General features: G+C 33.7%; 1 protein-coding gene across 5 annotated transcripts in view; it reads right to left on the bottom strand.

Annotated features, from left to right (window-relative positions):
- The window catches only part of PHIP (PHIP subunit of CUL4-Ring ligase complex), a 131,716-nt gene that overhangs the window by 97,139 nt on the left and 17,895 nt on the right, over nt 1–16,682 (bottom strand). For 4 of the 5 annotated variants that reach the window (XM_072832280.1, XM_072832277.1, XM_072832275.1 and 1 more), the window contains exon 7: nt 8–168. In XM_072832280.1, coding sequence (XP_072688381.1) covers nt 8–168 — 161 coding nt within the window. Of the gene's footprint in view, nt 1–7; nt 169–9,194; nt 10,409–16,682 lie in introns of those variants that run through there. The other variant, XM_072832279.1, reaches the window with a different exon arrangement.

Raw genomic sequence — 16,682 nt, 5'->3', positions numbered from 1 at the left:
TACTTACAGTAAATATCCGTCTGCCAGTTCGATCAAAAGTTACACAGTATACAGACGACAAGTGTCCAAGAATTCGTTTATGCATTTTCATGTGCTGATATACCGCTGTTGGAACAAGTCGTTCAAGTCTGTATTTCCCATTCAGCTTCCGTGAAAACAAAGTATCCGCTACCAAGACAAAGGGGTAAATGAGTATAATTCAGAAATTAATTTTTTGTTTTCATTTTTTAAGACTTCATGTATTTCAACTTCTCATATGTTGGTAAAAATAAAGATGCTTTCTAATGTATATGGTTCCGAGTTTTACTGGAATTAAGTCAGGCATCATCCTCATTTTACAAATAAGCAAAGTCAGTTTATATGACTAACGTCACAAAGTATGTGAGATATTAAGCTAGGATTAAATTTTAGACTTCTTTACTCTCTTGCTAGTACTCTTAAAAACCAAAAACATTTTATATATTATTTCTTTAAAATGCCCCCATGAGATACGTTTTCTTACAAAAGCAGTTAAAACTGGATCCAGTAATTTTTACTTTTACCAACCAGCAATTCTTGAACACATTAACTTTGACACGCCATATGATGTTTAAAAAAAAACTTTGCACAAATGCAGAGAAAGGAATAACTCCCTGCATTATTTTAAGAAGTAATTAAACTGGGGATCTTGCCAAACACCTGTATAATGATTTCTTTTGTAGAATCTATTAGCTCTTTTTTGTCATCCATCTTTCAAGGTAGGACTGAAATTTATCTTCTGCCCAGAGCCTGCTGTGCTGACTCCAGCCCAAAATATTCTCTTCCATCTAAATTACTACTGTATGGACGTTCTATTCTAATAATTATAGACAAAGAAAGTGCTCAATAAATATATGACTGATCTGCAGGTTCATTATTCATTTATAGTTTCCTTTTAATATACTTTTTAAAATTACTTTTAATCTAAGGCTTTTTTCTGTGACTGCCATCTACTTTGCATAGTAAGCACTACAGCTTCTCACTTGAATTTAGTCCCAAAGGAATTTAAATATATATACAAAATACTATTTAATCTAGATTTAGAGCCCAGCAATTACGTCCTAAAGTTGATGAAATACAAGTATCATGGCATATCATAAAAATCTCAGTATTATTTTATCCACGTACAAGTGTTTGGCTCACACTATATTTAAAAGCAAAAAAAAAAAAAAAATCTTGTCGACTTGTGAGGAGAAATGTAGAAAAATGCTCTGCATTACATTTCAAGGAATAGTTATGTTATATTCATATGTTCTTTTACTATATCAATTATTTTACAGTCTTTTTTTTTTAAGATTTTATTTATTTATTTATGAGAGACAGAGAGAGAAAGAGGCAGGCACACAGGCAGAGGGAGGAGCAGACTCCACGCAGGGAGCCTGATGTGGGACTTAATCCTGGGTCTCCAGGATCACGCCCTGGGCAGAAGGCAGGCGCTAAGCTGCTGAGCCACCCAGGTATCACAATTATTTTACATTCTAATAGAATACACCTCTTGCTATTAGTACATAAACTATGCTACAATCTATTTTTAACATCTGGGACTGAGACAAGCTTTGACAGTTGTAAACTAGCATATTTAGGCCTAAACTGGTAATACAGTAACAGTGTTTCATTAAGTTTCTAATAAATCTGATACATTTTTCCTTATGCACAGAAATAGCCTGGTGAAAGACATCCTCTAGTTCTTTGGTTCCAAACTGATTTAGAGTAAGAATCTCAGAAACCCACAGACATCAACTGCCTTGCCAAAAGAGGACTCAAATGTTCTTATCCAAGCACTTAGCATCAATGACATCTCAGACTCACCTGTCTATTCTGTAAGAAAATAACTGATGATAAGTAACACAATGTTGACAGGTGTTACTAAGATGTAGTTAATTCCTTTCATCCAAAATTTGCAAAATTCTCAAAATCACACATTTTTTAAAGACATTTAACACTGTTCAGGTATAAAATATGATTACTAGAGATAATTATCAAAACAATATCAAACAATATCAAAACTATTAATGATCAAACACATACATATGTCAAAATTTTAAATAATTTTTTATAAAGACCATTTAAAAATTGAGTTGATGGTATTTTCTAAGCAAAATATACCTAACAGAGAAATATTGCTGCTGCTTTTAACACTTTTTTCCACTAAACTTTCTAAACTGGGATTAAATCTTTATTATAGGAGTCAACTGGAAAAAAAAAATCTTTTTCAAAAGGCTACTTTATAGTCAACTTTTAAAATCAAACTTTCCAGAAACATTATTTGAAATACATTTGTAATTAAAACTATAGTTGTATATACTACTTTTGTTATGCTTAACAATTAATTACTGACTATCCAGGATGGCTTGGGTGCCTCAGCGGTTGAGTATCTCTGTCTGCCTTTGGCTCAGGGTCCTAGGATCGAGTCCTGCATGGGGCTCTCTGCATGGAGCCTGCTTCTCCTCCCTCTTCCTATGTCTCTACCTTTATCTTTGTGTCTCTCATGAATAAATAAATAAAATCTTAAAAAAAATTAATTACTGAATATCCTTGATTTCAGACAAATTACAAACTCGTGTAACAATAACTAAAAGATAACCTACAGAGAATAGTATGTAGAATTTGCAGCTTAGAAGTTGCTGGACAAACTTGAGAGGGAGTTAGAAAAGAAAATATAAGTATGCTTCAATAGTTGAGGAAAACCTGAGTAGGCCTGAGCAGATCACACAGAAAATTTTTACAAAGGTAGAGAGGAGGATGTTTTAGGACTCTCATTCAATGAATTCATGTTCTTTTACCATACATTTGCATAATGTCTATCTCCCTTACCAGATCTTAAGTACCCTAAGGAAAAGAAATTGTCTTATTCATTTTTCCCACAACTGAGTATATAGGACCTTTTAAATGAAAAAGTATATAAAAGAATCTTAGTTAATAAGATACACAAGATGGTTCAATTTAATCTATAGTTTTATGGCAGAAAGGCAAATGGCAATTACTTTCTTAAAAAACTGTTAATAGACTAATTGGATTTTTGAGTAAAAAGGAAATGTCTCTTGGATTACAGAAACTTCTTAAATTTTATTAAACTAGAACATCAATTTTTCAAATGAGTATGGTTAAAAAGATATAAGGGGTCACAAAGGAATAAGTTCCTAATATGACATTATTATAGTTTTAACCTTAAATCAAGTTAGCATATAGGACTTGGGTTGAAAGTACATTTATTTTCCTAGGTATGGTGATGGGAAGTATTCTTAAATTAAGCCTGCCAAAGCAAATTTCTATCTTCCTTCACTTGGCAAATTCTTTCTTACCATCTAATGTCAGTTAAAAATGTCACCTCTGCTAGTAAGACTGTAGTGAATTTCAAAAGCAACCTAATTGGTTGCTTTGTAACAACACTCCTGTGATCAAACTACAATGATCTTCATTTCATTCAGAATACCAAATTCCTTACACATCAAGCCTACCAAGGCCATGCATAATCTTCTCTCTCATTACCTCTTTTATTTCGCTTGCTACTTGAGACCCTTTTACTTGGTCTGCTCCAGCCACTCTAATCTCTCCCACTCTCACAACACAGGAGGAATCCTCCTAATGTAGGATCTCTGCACTGGCTGTTCCCTTCAGCCAGAATACTCTCCCCACATATAGCTAATTCTTCGACCGGCTCCAAGTCTTTTCTCAGATTTCTGTCACTTCTCAATGAAGCCTAACCTGATCAGTCCATTGAAAATTGCAACTCATTTCCTACCATCACCTTTAACGCCTGTTCCCCCCTTTATTTAGCTCTGTATTTGTTCTTTTTCTTTCACTTATCAACTGATGTTATAATATTTATTTGGTCATATGTTCACTGTTTATATCCTGTCTATACCTCCCCAACTAGAATTTATATAAAAGCTCCATATGTTGCAGATTTTGTCTTTAGATTACTTAAAAAATCTGACAATGATGGCTGGCACTCAGTAGATGATCAGAATATTTGGTGAATTTTATGAATAAATTACACATATAATAAAACAATTATATTTAAGGGATAAAACAAAAATGGATTTCTTTATTGAACAGATTATATATCCAAAATATCTCTAAATAGTTCTTCATTTCAACTGCTCTGTTAAAAAGATTTAATCTGGAGGGAAAGAGAAAAGTAAACATATTTTACTCAATATCCTAATAAACAGAACAGTAAGTAAACATTTAAGAAATCACTGTTACCCATTTGAAATATATCAGTCTTTTTAAAATTTGAAGGGGGTGCCTGGGTGGCTTAGCAGTTAAGCAATGGACTCTTGATTTTGGCTCAAATCATGATCTCTGGGTCTAGGGACGGCTTGGGGCTTAGCATGATTGTGTCTGTCCTCTCCCTCTGCTCTTCCCTCCCGCTCCCACACACGTGCGCACATGCTCTCTCTCAAATAAAATCTTTTTTAAAAATAAGTGAAAGTAAATAAATAAAATTTGAAGACAGAAAAGGAACAAAATGATGAAAACTGTTACCTACAGCAAATCATTCAAAACAGTCTTTGAGACAAAGTCTATGTGTACAACTCTACAGAACTATTAGAGATAAACAAAAGGCACACAATTTTTTTTTTAAAGATTTCATTTATTTATTCACGAAAGACACACACAGAGAGAAGAGAGAGAGAAGCAGAGACACAGGCAGAGGGAGAAGCAGGCTCCATGCAGGGAGCCTGATGCGGTACTTGATCCCGGAACTCCAAAATCATGTCCAGGCATCCCAGGCACACAATTTCTTAATGTTAGATGTAACTATATAATATCTAACCAGTGGATTCATATCCATTACTTCTCTAAATATAAGGACAATAAATTAAATCCCCCTCAAGTCACTTTTCCCCAGTTTATACTTATTTTTCAAGAATTGATTTTTTTAATAACACTTAGTGTAGAAAATAACATAAATGAAAGAAGAAAAATCTATAATTTTATCACTTAGTCATTTAAAAAATTTTACGAAGACTTCCCTGTATTCCTTTGTGAAGTAAGAGTTGGCTTCCAAATTTGACCTGTGTTCAAACCTGATACTCTGAGGACTTTCAGCAAGTTTCTCTGTCAACTTTCTAGAAACATTTTCCACAATATACTTGACTTTCAAATTATGCTGTTCTTTGACATCTCACAATTTCACAAATTTCAATTTTATCAGTATTTTTTCCTTTTTAAAATAACTTCTGATTTAATATAAAAAGTCTGCCCAACCAGCCAACAGTACAATAAATATCCACTTAGTTTCTTTTACCTCTCTGTGGTTTAAAGTTCTCATTTAACTCCTTAATTTATCTGGAGTTTTAGTATATACTGGGGCGAAATCTCTAAAGACATTTTTTCTCCCCTAAATAATCAACCATTTGTTCCAGACTTTTCATTTACTAATCCTTCTTTAGCCCATTAAATTGTGATTAAATTATTTATTTGTATATTCTGTGCTAGATCACTGCACCAAAATTTTAATTTTGTAACTAATGATGTTTTAATATTTATTGGGCTATTCATCATATGCATCCATTTTTAAGTGTCTCAGTCTGATTACTATTTTATTTGAAGATTGCTGAGAAGTTAAAAAAATATCTTTTTTTGGAAATTTAAGGTTAATTTCATCTACTTATAAATAACTGACATCTTTCTATCTAGAAACATTGATGCTTTCTTCCTATAGCTGGGATCAAGTTTTCAGTAGAGATGATTTTAGAAAAAGATAAACATAACCAGAGTTGTCTTAGTTTTCCTCACTATACAAATCTGTATCATCTGAAACAAGGGAAATCTGTATACAAATCTGTATTAGTTGAACCAAGTTTCAAAAGGAAAAAATGGGTAGCTGTCAAGAAAGAGCATCTGCAATAACCTCAGTAGCTATAATTTTGAGGACATTTGAAAATACATGGTAAAATCTCTGCAAACAAAAAAGAACTGAAGCAAAAGTACTATCACTTCCCTCCAAAATGTTTAGAATTTTTTCTCCTTCTGCTAGATACTTTGTAAAATGGACAAGAATATATGGTGCAATCGCAGTAAATTATCAAAGATTAAAATTAACTATTGCTAAAAAAGATGAGTTGGAAAAAAATGTAAATTACTATAAATTAACAAAAATGCAGAGGTTAGTTTTTCTGGGGTTTGTTATTATTATTATTTTTTAAACAAAGAACAGTAAAGCATGCTATACAATGTCTATTCCAGAAGGAAAGCTGTCTTCCCTTAACAATCTAAACTGGAAGGCCCCAGAACAAGTGTGTGCAACTTCTGTCAGCTCATGAAAGTAAAGCCCTGCTGGTGGCATAACGAATGCAAGGAGAAGCATGTGGCTGTAGATTCCAAATCCCAAAGAATTAATTTCTGTGACAAGAGAAAAAGTAGATGAAGAAGCAAGGGCAGACAGACTATATAACTCAGCAGGTATCTCAGTACAACTTGGGCTCTTTTCTTAAAGAGGTACTCAGATAAAAAATATCGGAGTATTTTATAAGATGATTTTAACTGTTTCTTGTTAAATTCATTTCATACTATATTTTGACTAATTCTATTCTGTAATTCTGGTTAACAAAAAATGCTTGGAAAGTTCCCAGGATTTAAGTAAAATGCAAAGGTAGTTACAATTAATTAATAACCACACAAACAGTTCATAAAGCAGAAAAGAGTGAATTCTGGATAATCAGCACCTAGGTTTCATTTTAATCTCCATGATCTGTGTTAATAAAGGCTTTCTAAATGTAAAATTAGTAACTCATAACTATAAAACAAGAGTCTGAAAACCTATAAAACTAAATTTGAGTGAACTACAAAACTGGTAATAAACAGGGAAGCAAGACCACATGAAAACAAATTCCAAACTGCTTTATTGCTAGACAATAATTAGTTTTCTCAATAAAATAATGCCTGATCCATGACCAGGCACTCAGAAGGCAAATTGCCTTCCAAATTCATCACAAGTCCAAAAAATTGCCTATTTGTGGTGTTGGTGATCTCAAAATTTCCATTAGACAAATGTATTGTGTGGTCTAAGGTATTTGATACATAAAACTTTATTCATTTTAAAGAACCACAAAAATGTTCTAATGAAAAGGAGTCTATGATTAAGAGGTCACAAAAAATAGTCATATACATCTCAAAAAGAGAAGTTATGCTAAAGCCAGGAATCAAGTATCTGGAGAAAATAGCTATGAAGAGAAAAGAGAAACCAGGACATATAGCTAGAGAGGGTCTTACCAGAAGGACTTCAAGAATCTAACAATAGAAAAAGTTTTACCTGCTTCAAATAACAATGTGGGTAAATGTCAAAATATAACATAATACCTAGTGTGGGAAAAAAATGGCTATTGAACACTATTATGATGTGTAGCTGATTTGGAAAATAATGGCTAATATTACTGAGGGCTTTAGTACACACCAGGCACTTTACATAAATTCTCATTTAATTTCACCCATCCTTTAAGGTAGGTACTACTATCCCAATAAGGGGATATTCCTTACGAGTAAGGAAACTGAAAGACAGAGGTGAAGCCCAGGTTTGAATTCAGGCAGTCTGACCCCAAAGAGCACACTCTTACTAAGTAAACAGATACTAAAAAAAAAAAAAAAAAAAAAAAAAAACTAGAAGAAAATATGCCAAACTATTAATAGTAGATAACCAGAGACAGACTGATTTTTGAGCCATTCTCTGTTTTCCAAGTTTTCTCTATTGAGCATATGTTTATTCTGGTTAATTTTTCAATTGAAGAAAGTATAGCTCAGTCTACCTGAAGGAACTCAAGAGAGCAATATGAAAAATCTAAACTGTCTAAAGAGATTAATTTAAATTCAAAGACTGAGAAAAATAGGCCCAAAGATAAAGATGTAAGGAAATTTAAATTTATTTAATCATAAAAAAAAGAAACTCTCAAAACAAAGCATATTGAAGTATCAGAATTGTATACCATAAAACAGACAATAACCACTGCCAATTTTACAATGGACCGAATGATAAGCTATAAAGAATTCACATCTGGTTTGATTCAAAAGCCATAAAATAATAAAAAGAGCCATCAATTTTGTTTATAAGTTTTGCTTCTAAAATCTATCCCATTAAATTTTTAAGGTAAAAAAGAAATATATCAAAGATCATGTAGGTTCAATTATTTGGGAAGAATTCATATAAGAAGGAATTTTTTAAACATTTAACTCATGTAGAGCCACAACTGAAAAGCCTGCGGCAATAATTCTACTGGGGTTACTAACACAGACATTAGTAGGGATTAACCACTAAATATTCATAATTTGAGGGTCAGATTATCTCATCTGGGAAATAATTCAACACAGACTGGCTTATTTCTATACTATCATCTGGTCCTTATGTCATCCTGCACCAGTAACCAGCAACCAAGAACACAAGAACAGGACAAATAAATCACCACTATTATAACAAACAAAATTCCCAACTTTAGTTAAAGTAGAAGGGGGTTGCAACATTACAAGGATAATCCTATAAACAACCTTTTGTCCACAAAAAAGGGGGAAGGCAAGAGAGAACAGAAAAGAAAAATAATCACCTGGGCAACACAGCACCAGGAGAGTTTCTCTTTATTTTAGTACTGTAACTAAAATAATTATAATGCACAGTAGCTACCCTCCAAATCTCTACATACTCAATTTGGTGTTTAGCTGTACCTTCTGTTATGAAACACATCATATTTTTGAGATTTAGGGGATATCACAAAGATAAATAAGATCTAAAAAGGAGAATGCAAATACTGAAATAAAATACAGTAAGTAAAGAGATAATTCCAAGAGTTAAAGCAAAAAAAATCTCATGAACCAAGTACGTAACAAGCACAAGCAAAAGAACTCCCAAAACACAGACATTACAATTACTAAGATAATTTACTAGAATTGTAAAATTACTTGATTTGTATTATTCTTCCTCCTCTTTTCTTTTCGGAAACTAGTCTAATACTACTTCAATCAGAAAATAATAAAATGGTTAACATTATCAGTTCTAAATATTTTTAAGTTTTTATACTAATCTTAATAAAAATTCATTCTTTAAAAGTTATATGGTTTTATGCCAAACATTTTAATCATTCAATTTTAAATCAACAAGCATTTATACAGCACCTACAAGGGCCAAGTATGAACTAAGGGATCTAACAAAGAAAAAGAAAAGACACAGTACCAGTACTTACCCTCATGGAGACTGCAGTCTCAGGGAAGACAGACATGAAACAAGGACTTACAACAAGAAGTGTCAGCAAAAAAAGTGTTCAGAAAAATCTTGAAATATACAGCAGAGGATCCTAAATATATGGTAGGGGAAGGAGGGATTGGATATCAGTGAGTCAGGCTTTTCTGAAAAACGGACATTTAAACTAAGACCTGAATATGGAACAGCCAAAGAATGCTGTTAGGAAGGGAGCACATTGTACGCTGAGGCAAGAGCATGTGCAATGGTCTCAGGCTGGAAAGAACATAGTATTCAAGCTACGTAAGGAAGTCAAATATGGCTAGCACACAGAGGAGCAAGTGTCAAGAGAAGGGATGGGATGGTAGGGGGGCAGACTGCAGAGTACTTTCTAAGCTATGGTCAGGCATTCTGGACTATTTCCCAAAAACAGTAAGCTGAAGGTTTTTAAGGAAAAAGAAATGCGAATAATGTAAGATTTGCTTTAGGATAACCAACTGCAGTTTTATCTCTTGACCACAATGAGAAGAGTTCAGAAGGGATATAACTAAAAGCAAAAGCCGATTTTGCAAAAGAAATCAAAGGGTTCAAAAAACAAAATTTCATTATAAAAAAAAATAATTAGTTTGCCAACAAGATTCTAAAGTCTTTCTCAAAAACTGAATGATTTTCTCTCAAACTAAGCATTTATCTGGTAAGAGATAAACTTTAAAGAACACACCACATTTTACTCTTTCTAAAATTCACATTCTGAAGCACAATTCCAAGGTTCCTATACCTAAATCAATAAATGGACATGGGTAGTACAAGGCTAATGCATAAAGAATTTCACAGAGAAGGCAAGAAGGTGCTAAATAAACATGACATAAAGTTAATTGCATCTAAGATCAGAAACAAAATAACCAAGGGTATAACTGAGTTGGTCCACTATCTCTTAAGGTTCAGTTTCTTCAATATAATGAGAGTATCTTGCAGTGTTGCTATGAAAAGCAAACAAGACAAATATTTGTAAACTTGAAGGTATTATATACTAACATTTATACTGACCTTAAACAATCAAATCTTCATGTTATAAAAGTAAATCTTACTGAACAGTTTTTCTTTTATTTTTAAAGATTTTATGGAAAATCATTTTTCCCCTTGTGTCTTCCTTAAGGAGCTGAATAAATTACTGCTCTGTTTATATAAACATCTACTCAGCCTGATCATGGACTTCCCAGTTTCAAGATGTCTAGGAAGATGTTCAATCCTTAATTTCAAATGTTCCCTGAAGAAATTAAAAATAAAAAGTCAGAGACTTTATGAAGAAAATCAGATAATTTGCTTCACTTATATATATATGAAATTCAACATCAAATCCAATAAGTAATTAGGAAAAATAGGGAACACAAACTAAAAGGGGTAATGGATGGCTAGTGCTTGCTAATTACTACTGCAACTGCTTGCCAGACACATTACAACGGGAGGACAAGGGGCACAGATGATACCTCTCATCACAACGATGACCTTACACAGAACTTCCTCTCATTATTTATAAATAAATAAATAAATAGATAAATAAATCACAGCTATAAGAGCAACAATTTGAACTCACCTACGTAAATGTCATTCTTCAAAGTGTTCCCCCTTTTTTGGTCAATCATAAATTTGAAAAGAAATTTAAGCAAAGGAAAAATATAAACAATAATGTCTATTTTATAAATTTGGCACTTTGACACAATGAACATTAACTTTATTTCCCTTAAAACAAAAATGCAGTGAGTCCTAGGAGCCTCTCATAGCTAGCTACCTGTTCTTAGAAGGCAAAAAAGAAGGAAGTAGGGAAGCTGGAGATGGGAGAAGAGTAGGGAAGAGAGAATTAAAAAAACAAAGCCTCTGCCAAATGGAAATATGAACATCATTCTTAACTTTTCTCACGCATCCCCTTCATTAATTACATCAATTACCTAACTACCTCTTCATTTAATATTTACAAATGCTGAGGAGTTGGGTCCATAAAGAGCAACAAAACATTATCTCTATCCTCCAGGTCCTAACAGTATAATAGAAAAAAACAAAGGTAAATAAATATCATTCAGAGGACAGATTAAAATGTAGATGCCAAGACCAAAAAATAAAAACCCAAAATACAGCTAAGTCAGAAATGATTGAACACAAATTAGAAAACTATTAAGACTAGAAAAACAGAAGTAAATGGTAGAAGAAAATGAGTTCTGAAAGAAAAAAATGGTCACTGAGAGAATAACAGATCAAAACAAATGAATTTAAGTAAGTGATAAACAGATGCCTAACTAAAGATAAAGCGTGGACTGAGTTGAGGGCAAAATGGCACAAGACTTAACAGAATATAAGGCAAAGGATAAATGAACAGAAAAGAAACCACAGATTATTATAATCTTTTAATTCACTGAATTAGGTGTCAAATGTTAAATCTTAGAGATTTATAATAATATACAGTATTTCTAATAGTTATGTAAGAAGTATACTCATATGAGGAAAAAAATTAACCCTGTAACTTCCAGACCTTAGCCCAGTGCCAAATATGTTAAGAACCAACTGCAGAATAAGTCAAATATTGGAAATATGTCAAAACATAACAGTGAAAATAAAAAAGGGTAAGAACTTTTTCTCCAAAAAATGTACTCAAGATTTATGAGCAAAATAATTAAATGAAAATTATAGGAAGAAAGGACAGAAAGTAACATTTATTGTTAAAGTCTATTTTGTGCCTTACTTTGCTATTAAGTTTCCAAATTACCAAGTATGGTAGGTATTATCCCTATTTTACAAGTGAGGAAGTTGAGAGGCTAAAAAATTAAATAATTTGCCTAAAGGCCACACATCTAAACTAAAGCAGACTAAGATTTATAATCTAATTTTACATGAAACTTTGCTGTCATTGTTCAAACTAGTTTTCTCAGAGAAAACTATAAATGTAGATGAGATCTAAGACTTCTCTGCATGCATAAGCTTCTCAGTGTGAACTGGATTCTTGTGTAGGAAAGCTATTTTTCAAGGCAAAACTGTTTCCTTAACACTCACACATCTTTAAGAATCAGGTTCCTCAGTACTTGTTATCTCCACCCACCAAAACAGCAACCTTGCCATAGAAACAAGTAAAATGAAAGAAGCAACAAGTAAAACAAAGATATGAACTACATATACAAAATAACAAATAAGATGAGATCTGGAAAACCTAGAGATAAAAAGTTTACTTTGCTAATATGGTAAATGTAAGAAAAACACGAACAGGCAATTAGCAAAAGATTGCTTTAATTTAATATATACTAAAACCTTTTCCACAAGATAAAGATCCATTAAATCTCCAAATTTAACTTTAAAACCAGCTTTAGTGTACCTAAGTCTCTTCTTTTAGTCTTCCTCCACCCATGTCATTTATTATTGAACTAAGGTTGTTTATTGTAGGCAAACACAGAGTAAATTGTATCTGAAAACAAGTATAAAATGGGTAAAGAGATTGGAGAAAAGACACTACCTGAGATTAATTTTTTTGAAAGTAAATGCTGTTATGTTTAATACACATTTACATATCTCTTCCACAGAAAATTAGTTAGAAGCTAGATAACAGATTGGTAGGATTCTCGCCTTCCCCCCCCACCAAAGAGATTCTGGAGGACTGGAAAGCAGCTGATCACTTTGGTTCTCTTGCCCTGAGATTGAATTCCAGTTCAATTCTCACAATTTACATCAAGGACTAGGAGAGACGAAACAGGATTTAAAAGCAGACAACAAATAAAACAGGGTAAGGATGCACTGAGATTAAGGTCAAGACTTGGTCCTTTTTTTTTTTTTTTTTTCAATTTTTATTTATTTATGATAATCACAGAGAGAGAGAGAGGCAGAGACATAGGCAGAGGGAGAAGCAGGCTCCATGCACCGGGAGCCTGATGTGGGATTCGATCCTGGGTCTCCAGAATCGCGCCCTGGGCCAAAGGCAGGCGCCAAACCGCTGTGCCACCCAGGGATCCCAAGACTTGGTCCTTAAATCACACAGGTACAGGTTTTAACATCCTGAGTGTAATAAACTGATAAGCCAATTCATTAATAAACTTTAATTTCTTAAAATCCAGTTTCTGAGGGGATACCTGGGTGGCTCACTCAGTTCAATGTCTGCCTCTGGTTCAGGTCGTGATCTGGATGGAAATCCTGGGACTGAGCCCTTCAGCAGAATCTGTTTCTTCCTCTCCCTCTGCCTCTGCCCCTCCCCTTGCTAGTGCTCTCTCTCATAAATAAATAAAATCTTAAAATAAAAAAACAACACAAAACAAGTTTCTGGGTTTTTTCCTTAATTCAAAGCCATCCTTGGACCAAGTGTCTCTCTTCTTCCAACCATCTATTCCATTTTTTTACTGCCTACCCATTTCTGAACTTTTCTTGTCCCACTCCAGTTCATCAATTACCAACAATCTCTTCATTTAATATTTACTAATGCTGAGGAGTTGAGTCTATAAAGAGCAATGAAACACAATCTCTATCATCCAGGCCCTAACAGTATAGTAGAAAAGGAAAAGGAAATAAATAGACACAACTATGTGACAAAAGCTATAGAAGAGAGAAGTATAAGCAGACATTGAAATTTTGAAGTATTAGTATTCATAGAACCGATGGAAAAAAAATTGCAGAGAGAAATAAAACATGTGCGCAAAGAGTTCAGCTGGCTATTAGATAGAAACTGCCAAAGAGTTATACAAAACTAGAGCACAGGTACAGGTGAGGAGGAAAAGGTAGGAAAGGGGGAAAAGGTCAACTTTGTAAGCCACATTATATGGTTAAGACTATTCAAAGTTAGTGAAGGAAAAGAGACGTGACATGACCACATATGCATTTAGAACTTTAGAGTTCTCAACTGGAGGCAGGCAGTTGTGCCCCAGGGACATTTGGGAATGTCTGGAGACATTTTTTGGTTGTCACAACTGCAGGGGACAGGGGGTGAGGAGTACTAGCATTTACTGAGTACATGCAGGGAGGCAGATAAAACACCCTATAAGGCACAAGATGATAGCCTACAACAAAGAATTATCTGGCCCAAAATGTAAATAGTGCCAAAGTTACAAATCCTGATTTAGAGCTCAATCCTAGGGTACAGGAATAAGACTAGAGGCAAGCGGGATCCCTGGGTGGCGCAGCGGTTTGGCGCCTGCCTTTGGCCCAGGGCGCGATCCTGGAGACCCGGGATCAAATCCCACATCGGGCTCCCGGTGCATGGAGCCTGCTTCTCCCACTGCCTATGTCTCTGCCTCTCTCTCTCTCTGTGACTATCAAAAATAAATAAAAATTTTTTAAAAATTTAAAAAAAAAAACTAGAGGCAAGGGATTAGGTAGTCTATAAATTCTAAGAGAGCAGAGGTCATGTTCTTATTTTTCCTGCAACTTGATCCTAGCCCAGTGCCAGATAGAATGCAGAGAGATTCACTTAATTACTTAGTAAGTGAATAAATGATATTAGAGCTCCAGGCAAGAAGTACAAAACCTAAAATGTGGTTGTTACAGTGGCAATGAAAACCAGATTCAAGAGACTAGAATAGAATACATATGCCTTATTTACTAAATGAATTTAAGAAATAAATTAAGAAGTCTAACTCCCAGGCTTGGAATAACAAATTTCAGAAGGTCAGAAGTTCTATTTTACACATTTTAAAGTTTCAGACAAATGTGAGGTATTCAAATTGAGGGGTACAACAGTTTGCAGATAGTCTGAAAAAAATCTAAGAAAGGAAAATCTAATTTATCACCACACTCATCTTAAATGATCCTGAGTTGAAAGCAGGAAGTTCAATTTAAAAAGTAAACAAACCAGGGGATGCCTGGGTGCCTCAGGGCGTGACCCAAGGTCCAGGATCCAGTCCAGCATTGAGCTTCCAGCATGGAGCCTGCTTCTCCCGCTGCCTGTGTCTCTGCCTCTTCCTCCCTCTCTCTCTCATGAATAAATAAATAAAATATATTTCTAAAATAATAAAATAAAATAAACAAACCTTAAATGCAGTATGGTAATGTGGATCAGATCCTGGACAAGAAAAAGTAATTAGTGGGAAAATTTGGTGAGATAGGAATAAGACCTGGTGTTTAGTTAATAATGTGCCAGTGTGGGTTTTGTAGTTTTAAGAAATGTACCAGATAATGTAAAATTTTAACATTAGGAAAAACTGCATGGAGGGTATAAAGGAGAAGTGAATTGTGCAACTTTTCAGTAAATAATTTCTTATTCCTAAATTAAAAGTTTATTTAAACAAGTTGTACCTCAAATGTGTCAAAATTTAAATATCTGAATCTACAGTATAAACATTTAAATCTACAGTTTATGAAAAACTAAAATGTTAAGAAGGGTTTTTTTCTTATGTCCGTTGATACTTGGTAGTACTATACTGACCAAGGAAAGAGCAAATCTTTAAAGGTAGCAAGAGAGAAAATGGCAAAGAGGAATCAATAAAAAAAATTAAGTCAGTACTACAAATGTTCACATTAAAAAAAAAAATCTAACCCATACTCTGTGGTAGCTTGAAATGATACAATGTATCACCATGGAGGCAAAAAGTCTGATGAACTTTTCTTCTATTACCATCCTATTCCCAATTTTGTAGCAATGGCAAAACAAGACTGTCACCAAGAGAGAACTGTTAAGATGTGACACTAAACTATAATAACTAGAGTCACTTGATTACTCCAGCTTTTCTTTAGTGACTTAAAAAAATATACGCAAATACAAAAAAAGGAGGTAAAATTGGCATTCTAATAATTATTCTTTTAGATCAACGAACTAATATATTCCTGAAAAATGAATGAAAAAAATTATCTTAAACCCTAGAAGTAAATTAAGTCTTTCAAAAAGGTAAAATATTACCTACTTGTTAATTGTTACCTGACTATACCAGTTGCATTTCTGCTGTGACATAAAACTCAAGATATTTTTGCCACGTTCCCTATCAACAATATTTACTGATCTGACCATTATGACTTAATACCAATCTTCTTGAGTAGCCAAATGCCACTACTTCAAAGCTTAGCTTATTGAAAATAAGGCATAGCAAAACGGGAGTCAGTCTGGTTTCATGACGCACTAACCTGGTTAAGCTGTGGAACCTTTCCATGCCTCAATTTCCTTCTCTATAAGAACAGTTCCTCTTATAGACTATTTAAGGTTTTAAAGGAGAAAATAAATGGAAAATGCTGGAGTACTGCCTGGCACACGTAATTACTCATATAGCAAATGTTAAGAGGAAAGTTACTGTCAATCATTCTTGAACTTTCATTGACTACACCAAAGGGCTATCGGACAATGTGTTCAAAGAATAACATAACACATTCCCCTTACTAGATAGATCTGCAGTTTTTCAAGAGAGGATGAACTTCTCCCTATAGGGGAAGCTCCTATAGTATTTTACTTTCCTCTTCTTGAAAGAAAACTATTCTGCCTCCAGTATAATTTTCTAAGTGCAAATACAAAATATACTCTAGTGTCTCAAATTCTTTCCTG

The sequence above is a fragment of the Canis lupus genome, chromosome 7 (assembly GCF_048164855.1).
Source record: "Canis lupus baileyi chromosome 7, mCanLup2.hap1, whole genome shotgun sequence".
Lineage (NCBI taxonomy): Eukaryota > Metazoa > Chordata > Mammalia > Carnivora > Canidae > Canis > Canis lupus.
This window is presented reverse-complemented; position numbering and strand designations above follow the sequence as displayed.